General features: G+C 40.4%; 1 protein-coding gene across 1 annotated transcript in view; it reads right to left on the reverse strand.

The window, feature by feature from the left end:
* Nucleotides 1-3,719: 3,719 nt before the first annotated feature.
* gabrb2a (gamma-aminobutyric acid type A receptor subunit beta2a) overlaps nt 3,720-12,645 on the reverse strand; it is a 50,383-nt gene continuing 41,457 nt past the window's right edge. The window contains exons 7-10 of the mRNA XM_037675335.1: nt 11,531-11,683; nt 7,384-7,628; nt 6,766-6,906; nt 3,720-4,411 (exon numbers count right to left, since the gene is read on the reverse strand). Coding sequence (XP_037531263.1) covers nt 4,055-4,411; nt 6,766-6,906; nt 7,384-7,628; nt 11,531-11,683 — 896 coding nt within the window. The 3' untranslated portion in view covers nt 3,720-4,054. The remainder of the gene's footprint in view (nt 4,412-6,765; nt 6,907-7,383; nt 7,629-11,530; nt 11,684-12,645) is intronic.

Here is a 12,645-nt window from a genome sequence, read left to right on the forward strand (position 1 = left end):
TTTGTCCGTGCGTACGCATGACACAATGGGGTTCCTCCATCCCGGGCCAGCTTAGCGTGTTTTTCCATCACATATGTGTGTAACAGGGGAGTGGCGTGACGCGTCTCTGTCAGACTCTCACCCAGTCAACTCTGACTGGGTTTGGCTTGGTTGGCGAGCCAACTTCACAGTGGCGCAGCTGTGAGTCCACACACACACACACACACAAATAAAATACACTCTTGGAAGTTTAACACACACATGGGAGCACGTGTCTCCACAGAGCAGAGGTCTGCGAGTTCCTAATTACGCCAGTGACATGGAAACACTACAAAGCAGGAAGCATCTGCCTCCCCTCGCCCTCCTACACGTCAACACTAATGCCCCCTCTGAAAAGAGGAAAAGAGAAAGAAAAAGCTAATTTAGCACAAACCATCTGTCTGGTGTTGTGAGGTAATTCATGTGTTATGTAGCAGCGGAGAGCATTTTAACCAGTTCATGTAAGAACAAGGTTACGTGTCACGTCACATCAGTTTTAACATCAAGTTGCCTTCATAGGTACTTTTGCACTCAGATATCTTACTCCCAGGAGTGAAATACCCATCCCACCCCCCCACACACACTTCCACACACATACAGAAACATGAGTGGTACCTCTCAGTTGTAATCTCCGTCAACTTAAGAAAGTCATCCCTGAATGTACATCTAGCTGAATACCTTAAGTCAGTCTTACTCAATATGGCCACACAGCTGGTCAACATTAATAACTAAGTCATTTTTTCTACTTTTTAAAATGTATCTATGTATTTGTTTATGTTTAACTGATGCTCATTGCATCAGTAAATGTCTTAAAAGAGGGGAAAAGACCTCTTAGGTATCGTTTTGCCATTGTTTTGGAAGTCAGTGTGCTGCAGTGGTCCAACCAAATGGGGCTGTTCACCATCATCAAATGATGTAAGCAAAAATCTTACACGGAAACGTGGAACGCTGTGGTTAATGAAATTGTTCCCATTACCATCTCAATGGTCTAATTACACAGGGCAGGGTGGAAAGATGGTGATGGGAAGAAGAGGATGCAGAGTTGAGACCATCTCTTCTATTTTGTTGGCATGTATAAGGTAAAGAGTATTGGTCCAAGCACTGAACCCTGAGGAATTCCATGACTAACTTTTGTGTATCAAGAAGATTCATTATTTACACAAGATGAGTGTTTGCACTGGAGTTAAACTCAAACCAGTCTGCTCCTCAGCAAAACAGTGTTAACTTACTTTATATACAGTATGTGAATGTTTCTGTTCAGGGACCTGAGACGAGTTCTGTTGTGACTTGGCGCTATATAAATAAACTGAATTGAATTGAAATTGCCTTTATGACTAAGTAGGCCTATAAATAATTTTTCTATGTTGAAATAATAACCAAAATATGGCTGCTTTGGTCAAATCTAAAAAAAAAAAATTTTAAATATTGATATGCACAACCTAATGCAATGTTGCAAAATCCCATGCGACCCATTAAAGCTCTGCGTATGTGATGGGGGTGACTCTCAGCTACTACCACACTCAATTTTAACTCAATTTGTGTAAAAAATGACAGAGTTAAAGCAATTTTTGTGTTAGCTGAAGTTAGTCAGCCGTGGCAGCCTTCTTGAATTAAGTTGACATCTAAAGGTAATCCATTAAAGTCATACATCCAAAGATTACTTTCTGAGAGTATCATGAAATTCAGTTCAGTGCTTCATGGGATATTTTGCTAACAGACAGACAAACAAACACACACAAACAGATGATCACGAACACTCATCTTTCATGGTGGTAAATTTGATGTATTGTTAAGTCTTCCTGGTCTTCTCAAAGTTAAACGCAGTGTGCACATCATTTCCTGCTAGAACAAAGTTCCTTTTGCAATTTTAAATACTCTGTGGTTTGCCTCATTAAATATTCACCATCATCCATTTACGTGTTCAGGTCAGGAGACGCAGACGGTTCCCAGAGTGACGGGAGGACACAGTTAGAGGTTGAGGCTTGCGTGGATCTTTCCATTTCACAACCTTTCACTCTCTCGCTTTCTTTTTCTGCAGCAGGCGATTTGGCCCCTGCAGCCAGACGGGGCCACAGTGGAGTCCGAAGAGTGCCTCCACATCCCGGGCTCTCTGCGTTAATGTCCCCCGAGGGCCGAGGGTTGAGCCCAGACCACCACTGCAGCCTCTCGCTTCAGCTCCTCTGCCTCTCTTCCATTAGCAGCCAGCAGCACACAGCTGCAGAGCTCCCATCTCTGCCCAGCCCTGCATGCATTTATTTTTTAGCCTTTCTTCCAATCCCCGCGTCGAGTCTGGTTGTTCACTCGCTCATTCAGACGCTCAGCGAGCCGAGAGACCCCCCCGAGTCGGCCATCCGTTGGCCTCACATTCACACAGGAAAACGGCCACCTGTGGACTCTGTTGTTCAAGTGATAGACTGAATCGAGTTTTAATTGAATTTAGATACATCTTCATAATTTATGACAGATATTACACAAGATATTTACAGTCATTATGAAATATTACAATTGGAATTTACAGAAACTTTGTACAAAATATGCCTGACTTCAATATTTGCCTGGATACTGGGGGGGTCCTTATTATCCCATTTCTGGGAATACTGACCCAAGAGTCTCTGGTTTCTGGAAGTGCTTCAGCAAGTAGATGCTTTCAGAGTCCATTAAAAAGAAGAAGAAAGAAAAAGAAGAAGACAGGAAAAGAAAAGTCCCAAAATTACAGTCTGCAAAGTTGTGATTTATGTCTTATTATCTTCTAAGTTAGGTAGTTTATATCTTTTCTTTTATTGAGTGAATGGAACATCTGAGCTGTAATTTAACTGCAAAAACAACAACAAAGAGCCATTTAAATAGACTAAATCTGTAGTATTTACACGATAATGTGAATATTAGTTTATAAAAATGAATCCGCTCTTTTTCTTTAAACATGATTTGTGTTTATCTACAGGTTTTTTTTGTCAGTTAACGGAAACCTAACCACAATGAAATGCATCTTACTTCTATCGCTCGGCTCTACTGATAACGATGGTTGTGGATTGCCATGTTTACGCAGCAGCTTTGTTTTGCGATGAAACCCAGGCTCGCCTGAGAAGTTCTTGCACCTGTTTCGTGTTGAGTTAAAGTCTCTGTCTCTAAAGCTTCTCGATGGCAGAAGGAAGTCAAAAGAAACAACAACAAAAAAAACGCCCGCGGGTGAATGGACTTGATTCTGTCAGCACAGCGAAAGCAGAATTTGTGTCCACACCGTTCTGCTCATTCATCAGATGTAGTTTAGACCTTTTCAGTAAATGAGTAATTAAAGCTCCACGCTCAGCGAGCGAGCGCCCCCTCCTGGTCACCTGTTGCTGTCCAACGACGCTCCGATCACCCAGGTGGGCCTTTTGACGCCCAAAAAGCAGCAAACTTCTACTGACGGAAGAAACTCAACGAATACAACTAAAATGCTTTGTCTTCGCCATGACTGAAATGCAAATGAAATCCAACATAAGCATGCTTTTAAAGGATGTTTCTGATATACAGTAATTATAGGAAAATAGACTATCGAGTATGACTCCTTTAAAATCTTTTATAAAGCTTTTCCTGGATGCAGACAGCTCGGCTACGAAGTAAATAGATACTAAACAAAAGAAATCCTCAAAGTATATGCAAACACAAGCATAAATATTTGATCCACAGAGATTAAGCTACGAATGACAAATATTAGTGATATATTTTGAAATTCTGAAACAGGCACCGTTACTGTCTCTTCAAAGCTCACTCGTGTAATTTTTTAATTTTATTTCATTATTTTGAGTGCTCGTCCGTCCGTCGTTTGAAGGTGTTTCCCAAATCCTGAAAGAGTCACAGCTGACTGATGTGGGTGCTGCTGCGGTCCATTAAAAGGTTTTTTGTATTTTCCTTGTGTTGTTTAAAATAACCCAGCTTTTAAAAAGTCAGCTCACTGTTTTCACCTCACAATTCCTCTCTCGCATCGTCCTCCTCAACCTCCTTTCTCGTTCTTCTTCACATCTGACCACCAGCCGGCCTCCAGACTCCACCGGGTTTAATGGACGTAGTAGAGCCAGTAGACCACATTGAAGAAGGAGAAGACAGTGGGGAAGATCATCCTGGACCACTTGTCGATAGAGTTCACGTCGGACAGGTCTGGGATGTTCACCTTGAGCTGGGAGGCCCGTCTTCGTAGGCGTGACTTCTTCTGGGCGTGGCGCTCCAAGGCGCTGTGGCCGTAGTTCTGCCGGGCCATGGCTGCCCTGCGGTACTGCAACGTCGTGCTGTCGTAGGCCAGCATGGTGTTGCGGGGATCCCCCGGCGCTCCCAGACCCCGGGACAGATCCCCGGCGCCGCCCATCTCGTTCTTCATCTCCATGGTGCTGAAGAGGATGTTGTCGTCGGGGGTCATCTGTGTTAAGGTGCAAAGAACAGGTGGAGCCGTGAGAAGTTATCGAGAAGGAAGAGATGCTTTCGACTCAGTTAAATTACTCAAAATAGGAAAAGCTCTGATAACTAAGCAGCTCGGTGTGTAAAAATACAGATGAGGTTCTAAAATGAGGAATGCAAATGAGTCAAAACTGTGTTACTTACAGTGAAGATTTTTAAAGCACTGACTAAATTATTTAAAAGAATAGCTCAGATCTGTTGAAGTGGGTTTCTGTGGCAATGGTATAGACAAACAATATCTTACCTGTTGTAGAATACTTTCTGAACAGCCTCAATTTGGAGAGTTTAATGGACGTTTCTATGGTTACCAGTGTGCATGTAGTCAGGCACCTCATGCCCAAATATATCCAAACCTACTTCCGTAAGCTACGGTAGAATTTGTTGGTTTGAAGTCAGATAAAGAGGCCATAGTCAGTGATGATAACAAATATACATAAATGACAAATAAAAGTCAATACGAATGAAGTAAGTATGAATCTATCTGGACCATAATGCATTGCAAAATACTGATTTTGAGTATGCACATTAGTGTCCATTAAAAGGTACCTTCTGGCCAAACTGACGAGCCTATGGGTTAGTCCGAGCAGGGCCAAGACCAAAGTGGATTGCTGATGTTTTAAAACCACTTTAGAATGAAAAACTTAATAGCAGTTCAGGAAAATAATATTTTATAAACCTTTACACAACAACCATTGTCATATTTCTGGGTTACCCAGACAGAAATTAAATGATTTCTGCTGGAAGGCTACGCCAGAAGTGCTACAGTCTAGATGCTGCTATTTGCATTGAAAAAAAACAAACAAACATATACATCTATTTAAAGCCTATCCACGGCTAAGGTTTAAAATCTATCTTTGTGCATCACGTTAGGAACGTGGAAGTTCCTGAATCAATTTTCAAATGTCAAAAATTTAATTTGTTACCGATCATTTGTGTGCGGTGCCGTTTGTTCTAATAAAGTTTTGAAGCTTGGCTTTAGCTATAGTAGCTAAAGAATAACTGTAGCATCTATGCTAACGGATATGCTATTGTGCACTCGTTATTAGGCATGAGAATATATAAATCAGTGTTTACTGTAAATTTATTTTTTATTTATTGATATATAATTAAGATAAATCAAAAGTTGTTTTCTAATCGCAGCACTCTGGTTTGCAATAACATCAAATTAGGCCTAAAGAGCCCCACCCTCATTAATAACTATTGCAATGTAGAAGTTAATAAAATAACGTTAAATAAACTGCTACAAAACTTTTGAGATTGGAGTTTTAAAACAGCAGCAATTAATTTAGTCCAACTCTGACTAGCCGTTAGCTCATCAGTCTGATCAGGATTAAACTATTTACTCAATTTGAGGACTTTCAAAGAGGCATCTCCTGCAGGTAACACATTAATTGTTCATAACCATTCCACAGAATTCTATCTCAAACAATCTGAACTAGCCCTTTAATAATCAGTTGATCAATATCTGGGTGACAACACAAGCAGAAAACTACAAAATAACATTTCCAAAAGGGCACAGTGCACTCCACAAACTAACTCGCATGGAAAAACCATCATTGTCATCTCAGAATTTCAACCAAGCTCTGGTTAAAATTCTGTCAATTCACAAGACAAACTAAATAAAAAGTAAATAAATCAAAGAGAAAAAGCAAATATACATAAAGCAAAAGTGACAGGAGGAGGTTGAGAGAAATAGCAAGGGCTCTGCAGAGATGGAGGAGTGGGCTAAAAGGTTCGGGGCAGGTCGGGGAGAGGCGTTGTGAGAAGTGAATTCGGATCAACATTTCTTCATCCATAGCCTGACTTCTGAGGAGGAGCATCTCTATAATCCAATCCCATCCTCGGTGTGTTTTTTTGTGTGTGTGTGCGACAGCTGGGGCTATTCATCAGACTGAAAATTACTTCTTTATGACGATTTTCTTTATTTCTTTATTTCCTGTTGCATCACTTATTATCAACAGATTGATCAAGTGTTTAACAGATTGCACAGAATCGTTTTTTTTTTTGTTTTTTTTTTATCTTAATGAAATTTTCCTAATAGCAGCTACGGCTCTTTGTCAGTTCCATCAATTCAGACGGACGGTTTGGATTAAATCAGTGCCTGCAGAAATGAAACTAATAAGCCATGTTTGTCAGGAAAAATGCATGAAGAGCAAACCAAGAGAGGGAAAAAAACACAATGGTGGGAGTGATGATCAAGGTTGCCTTAAAAATCTACAAAAACAAATCAAAGAAATGCACAGAAACTACAGCATTTTCCTCTGATCTGGACTGATTCAGACTGATGACAGCTTGAACTATCAGAACCTCCAGTACCTTATTTCTTTGATCGCCTAGTCCTAATGCGGCATCGTCCACAAAGATGGGATCCCACATCGAGTCATATGCGTCAATTTCCCTCTGTTTCATTCTGGCATACAGAGCATCATCTCTTTGAACTACATTTCCCACCAGCCACTGCAAGCATACAAAATCAGCACTGTTACTTAGGGGAAATCGTAGCTTGCCACACTCAGACGGAAAGAGTGCTTCATTTGTTGAATTTGTCTTAGCGCTGTGGTTTCTAAAGTGTGCTGAATGAAACTTAAAGAGAAGGCTCTGAAGCCACAGCCAGGGCTTTTTTTTTTTTTTGCTGTTGTTGTTGTTGTTGTCCCGAGGCATCTTGCCCTTTGAGAGACACAGAAATGCGGAGACAAAGTATTTTATAACAACCAGCGACTGCTTCTGCATTCACTCTTTCAGACTGAAGTTGTAGACGCACGCTCTGAAAAATGGAGAGCTGGAGTAAAGAGTGTTGGTGAAGGACATCAAGAGTTGATTACAGAAGCACACAGGCCTTGAGAGGAGGAAAACGTAATTTGCTCTCACAGAAACAAACATTTATATGAGCAGAAAGCACAGATGGCGTCAGAGGAGGCGGCTGATCGCGCCTACCTTGTTTGGGTCGGGTCTCAGCTTCTCGTTGTTGGCCGTGGCTGCTTTCTCAGCCGCCTTCTTCTGTCGCTGGGGGCCCTGGCCGAAGAAGATGTAGTTGACGAAAGCGTACTCCAGCAGGGCCAGGAAGACGAACACGAAGCAGCCCATCAGGTACATGTCGATGGCCTTCACGTAGGGGATCTTCGGCAGCGTCTCTCGCAGGTGGGTGTTGATGGTGGTCATGGTCAGCACCGTGGTGATCCCTGCAGATCAATTTTAGCAAGAGTTTAAAAGGCTTTTGGACTTTATTTCATCTTTTGCAGCCATGATTTGTGAATTAACAAGTTCATGCTCATTAATCCAGGTAAAAATCCAACCATGTTCAGTCAGGTCATTTAGATGGTTTCTTTTGTTGCTGAGACGTTTCTTCCTTCATCCGAAGGACTTCTTCAGTCTGAGGAGCCCACCAAACCAAACTGAATCCCACAAACAGCTCACTCCCAGAGTGGAAAAAAACAGTTTGATGGTGATAAGATGACCTCTGGGGCCCGTCCTCTACCACGTCAACACCCCCAAGGCAGACCATGCCAAAGTTTATGCTCATTAATCCAGATATAAATCCAACCTGACTGAACGTTGTTGGATTTATACCTGGATTAATGAGCATGAACTTTAGTGTTTGGAGCCCAGCAAATACAAGATGCAGTTTTTAAAAACTTATTTGTTTATATGAGTGAAAAAGGACTTGTTCTGTAAACCTTAATAACTGGTTGTATCACCTTTGGTGGTCCTGCTGCAGAACCCAAATGAGCTTCAAGTCACAAAATAACTGTTGGTCATTCTCCTTCTGGATTCTCTGGTAGAGAGCAGAGGTCATGGTTCCATCATTTACAGCAAATTGTCCAGGTCTTGAAGCAGCACAGCGGCCTCAAATCATCACTGTACCACCACCATGTTTGACTAATGTTTTTTGAAAGGCATCTGTTTCACACCCGATGTAACAGGATGCATGTTTTCCCCAAAATTCCACTTTTGTCTGGTCAGTCTACTGAATATTTCTCCAAACGTTTTTAGGATCATCGAGATTGCGATGTTGAGACAGTCTTCTTGTTCTTATGATCAGCATTTTTTTTCTTAGAACTTTCACATGAAGGCTATTTGTGCTCTTCATCTCTTTCTTATTGTTAAATCATGAACTCTGGCCTGAACTGAGGCGAGTGAGGCCTGCAGGGCTTTAGATGTTGTTCTGGGTTGTTTTGAGATATCCTGGATGGGTTCTTGACGCTCTCTCAGAGTAATGTTGGTCATCCCTGGGCACATTCCCCTCTGTTCTTTGTTGTCTCTGGTTGTGGATAACGACTCAGTGTATAAGATTTCTTGGTTCTGCAGGTCTAGCAATAATCAGGCATGGGTGTGGCAGTGAAACTGAACTCAGCTTTAGAAAATAAAATAAAAATAACCCACATTATTCATCACTTAACAATTCTTTTTTTCACATGGGGCCAGGCTGGGTCAGATGGCTCTTTTCTCAATTTAATGAAATCATCATTTGACAAACAGTTTTGTATTTTCTCCAGTATTTTTGTTCAATATTAAAATTAGTTTGCTGATCTGCAACATTTGTCTGCCAACAACAAAATATGCAAAAACAGAAGCATCCCATAAAGGGGGCAAGCATTTTTCACAGCAGGATTCATACTATGAAAAGTTCAGTTCAGATATATTTATCGGACACAGCAAAGAAAAAAAAAAGCCTAATAGGAGATAAAAATCCTCAAATTTAACACATATGTACAAAGTATTTTTTGATTACATCACCTCCATCAGATGTGCTTGGCCTTGTGTGAAATTAAACGTAGTTAAACTTTTGTGTTGTGTGAAAATCAGAAAATGGTTGATCAAGTCTGTATTGTTTCTCTGCTAATCAAAACTAGAGAAATTGCATTTCCTGCAAATAACTTGCTGAAATCAGCTGAAATTAGCTAAAAACATGCTGAAATGTAGCTGAAACGGCAGAACAAGCCTAAATTAGCAGAAGAAAGCAGAAAGAACACGTTTTCAGAATTAGTTTTAAATAAGCTGAAATGAGCACGAAAATTAGGAAAATTAGCTAAAAAAGCTGAAATGAGCAAAAATTGCTGAAAAGGCAGAAAGAAGCTTAAACTACCAGAAGACAGAGGAAAGAGCTGAAAGGAGCTCCAAAAATGTGGAATTAACTAGAATTAAAAAAGGCTCAAATTTGCATAAAACAGCTAAATAGCAGTTGAAATAACAGAAAAAAGTTGAAAGTAGCAGAAAAAGCTGAAAGAAGCATAACAAGCTGAAATTAGCAGAAAGAAGATTAATTGGGCTGAAAGTAGCAAAAATTGCCATGAAAAACTTGAATTTATCTGAAAACTGCAGAAATTAGCTTTGAAAAAATGCTAACAAGGTAGATGAAAAGGTAGAACAAACGTAAATTAGCAAAAGAAAGACAGAACACGTTTGCTGAAAGGAGCAGAAATGGGCATAAAAACATAGAAATGAGCTGAAAAAAGCTTAACAGCAAAAACAGCTGCAAAGCAGCTAAAAAGAAAAATGAAGCTGAAATTACAAGGAGGTAGAAAGAGCACATTTTGCTGATTTATGCTGAAAAAAGTTGAAATGACTGCAAAAAATGTGAAATTAGCGGAAAAGGCTTAAATTAGCATCAAACAGCCATATAGTAGCTGAAATAGTAGAAAATGCTGAAGCTAGATGAAATAAACATAACAAGCTACAATTTTTTTTAAGAAACACAAAAATGTTGTAGTTAGCAGAAAGAGTTTGTAAAATAATCACAAAACAGCTGAAAGAATAGCTGAAGTTAGCTGAAAATAGCTATTTTTTTTTTAATTTGCACAAGGAAGCTGAAAGAAGCTGAAGCAGAACAAAATGTGAAAGGAGCAGTAAAAGGCTGTAAACAGATCTAAAGATATGAAGGATGTAAAATGAGCTCAATTAACTTTCTGAGGAAAAAATGGCAGAAAAGGCTAAATATTAAAAAAAAAAACTAAAGTTGTACCAATATCAGACGTCATAGCAGGATTGTCTTGAAAGAGCTGAGCGTTTTTTATACATGATTTGTTGAAATAGGTTAAAAACTGTGGGACAAGAAATATTCAGAATAATGTACGGAAGAATAATGTATCATAGTGTGAATGCTTCATGAGCGTTCACACAGTAACTAAGCTCAGGTGCCAGTCTTTAAAGGGTGGGATGAAGTGAATGAGCTTCAAGTACATTATTTAATGGCTTCAAACAAACACGCCTGAAGGAACGTGAGCCCATGTGGATAAATCCACCCATGAAAACCTCCAGCTTTGGTTTGTGTTTCATGGTCAAACAGGCTAGATCCATGTTTCTGTACAGATACAGAACATGCTGTTACGAAAAGCATCACATTGCCACTGTAAACACCTGTGTGTAGTCATAACACAATATCACCTGGCTTCATAACACACATACACACACACACACACACGCACACACACACACACACACACACATTGTGTTTGATGCATTACTCATCTGCCTGCACAATCTGCATGTGGTCAGATTCACACACATTATAAATAACCCAGCAGCGGCAGCAGCTCTGAAGCCTCAGCTCTCATTGGCTGCACGCTCGCTGGATGCTGTAGGCGCATCTTTAAATCGCACTTCGCTCTCGGCTCCAACCTGCTACGATTTGGAGTAGAAAAATTCAGGTTTTATTTAAACAACTTGCCGTTCAGCTGTAATTCGGCTGTGATTTGGCAGATAAGTTGGTATTTTGGGGTTTGGGGTGGAGTGGGAGGGCACGCGGAGCGTTTCGACAGACAGACGAGCGGAGAGAAAGACAGCGCGCTTCAAGGTCAGGCTGCAGAGCTTCTCGCTCTGCATGAGTCACGCATATAGTCATCTCTGAACAACAGACACTCAGCCAGGCAGCCTATCACACATGGCTATCACTCACGAGCTCAGAGCCAATAAAAAAGAAGAGCGAGAAAACGTAAACGTTGAAAAACTAATGGGTCGACACACCAGGCTTATTAATAAAGCATAGATGCTGCATGTCGAAGTGTAAAAACGTTAAATGGCTCCTTTCATGGTCTGTTATCATTTGGCTTTGGGTCACTGCTGAATAGAGGGGAGGCAGTCCTACCCAGGGCAACTCTGGCAGCTGATGCATCATAGTTGATCCAGAAGGAGACCCAGGAGAGGATGGTAATCAGGATGGAAGGCATGTATGTCTGCAGGATGAAGTAACCGATGTTCCTCTTCAGTTTGAAGCTGAGGGACAGGCGGGGGTAGGAACCTGCAGGAGGCAGAGGGAGAAAACCTGAGTTTGTGTTCTTAGTGACACTGCAGAGCCTTACATAGAGACAGATTATTGGTTATCAGCGCTCGCTACCAAAAAGGCAATCAGGTTTTTTACTTGTGTGTGTGTGTGTGTTCATTTGACTTTTAACAAAATACCTCATGAACCACCGGACAGATTTCAGTGAAACGCTCAGAAAATAACTCCTGGATGCACTGAGTTCCCTCAGTGTGGACTGAACTTGGCAAAAAGGCCTTCTCCTTCTCTGCTCCTGCAACCTGGAACACCTTGCAACAGGAACTGAAGTTGTCCACCTTGACTTCTTTAATGGGTTTCAAACATTTGATAATGTCAATGGAAAAATCAAGGCAGATATGTTCTTGTTTTTAGTATTTCACCCTGTTTTACGACACCCTGATTTATTGTTTTATACACTACTCTTATCTTAACTGCATTTTTACTGCAGTTTTTTGTTTGCTGTTATTGTTTGTCTGTACTTTATATGTTCAGTGTGGAACAGGTCTCTCTTGTAAATGAGTCCTCGTGGCTCATTGAGACTAACCTGTATAAATAAAGGTTGAATGAAAAAAAACATCCTGGAAGCCAATTCAAGATGGCTGCCATCGCTTATAATACTAAGTAAACACAAAAATGGCTTCAACTCTGTTCATTTGACAGAAAATGAGCTAAAATTTGGTGTGGTAGTAGCTGAACATCATTGCAATCATATACTTTGAGCTGTACCTATTGCAATAAATGTTTAAATGTTGACATTAAATGCTTAAGTCAACACTGTTTAGCTGTTAGCAAAATATTTTACAAATCATTAAGACAGATTTTACTAAAACTCTAAAGAAGTAATCACTGGATACATAACTACAGCTGGTTAGCTTTTAAAATCAGCACAATAAAAGATAGATAGATAGATAGATAGATAGATAGATAGATAGATAGATAGA

This window comes from Nematolebias whitei, chromosome 4, assembly GCF_014905685.2.
Source record: "Nematolebias whitei isolate Nwh7 chromosome 4, NemWhi1, whole genome shotgun sequence".
Classification (NCBI taxonomy): domain Eukaryota; kingdom Metazoa; phylum Chordata; class Actinopteri; order Cyprinodontiformes; family Rivulidae; genus Nematolebias; species Nematolebias whitei.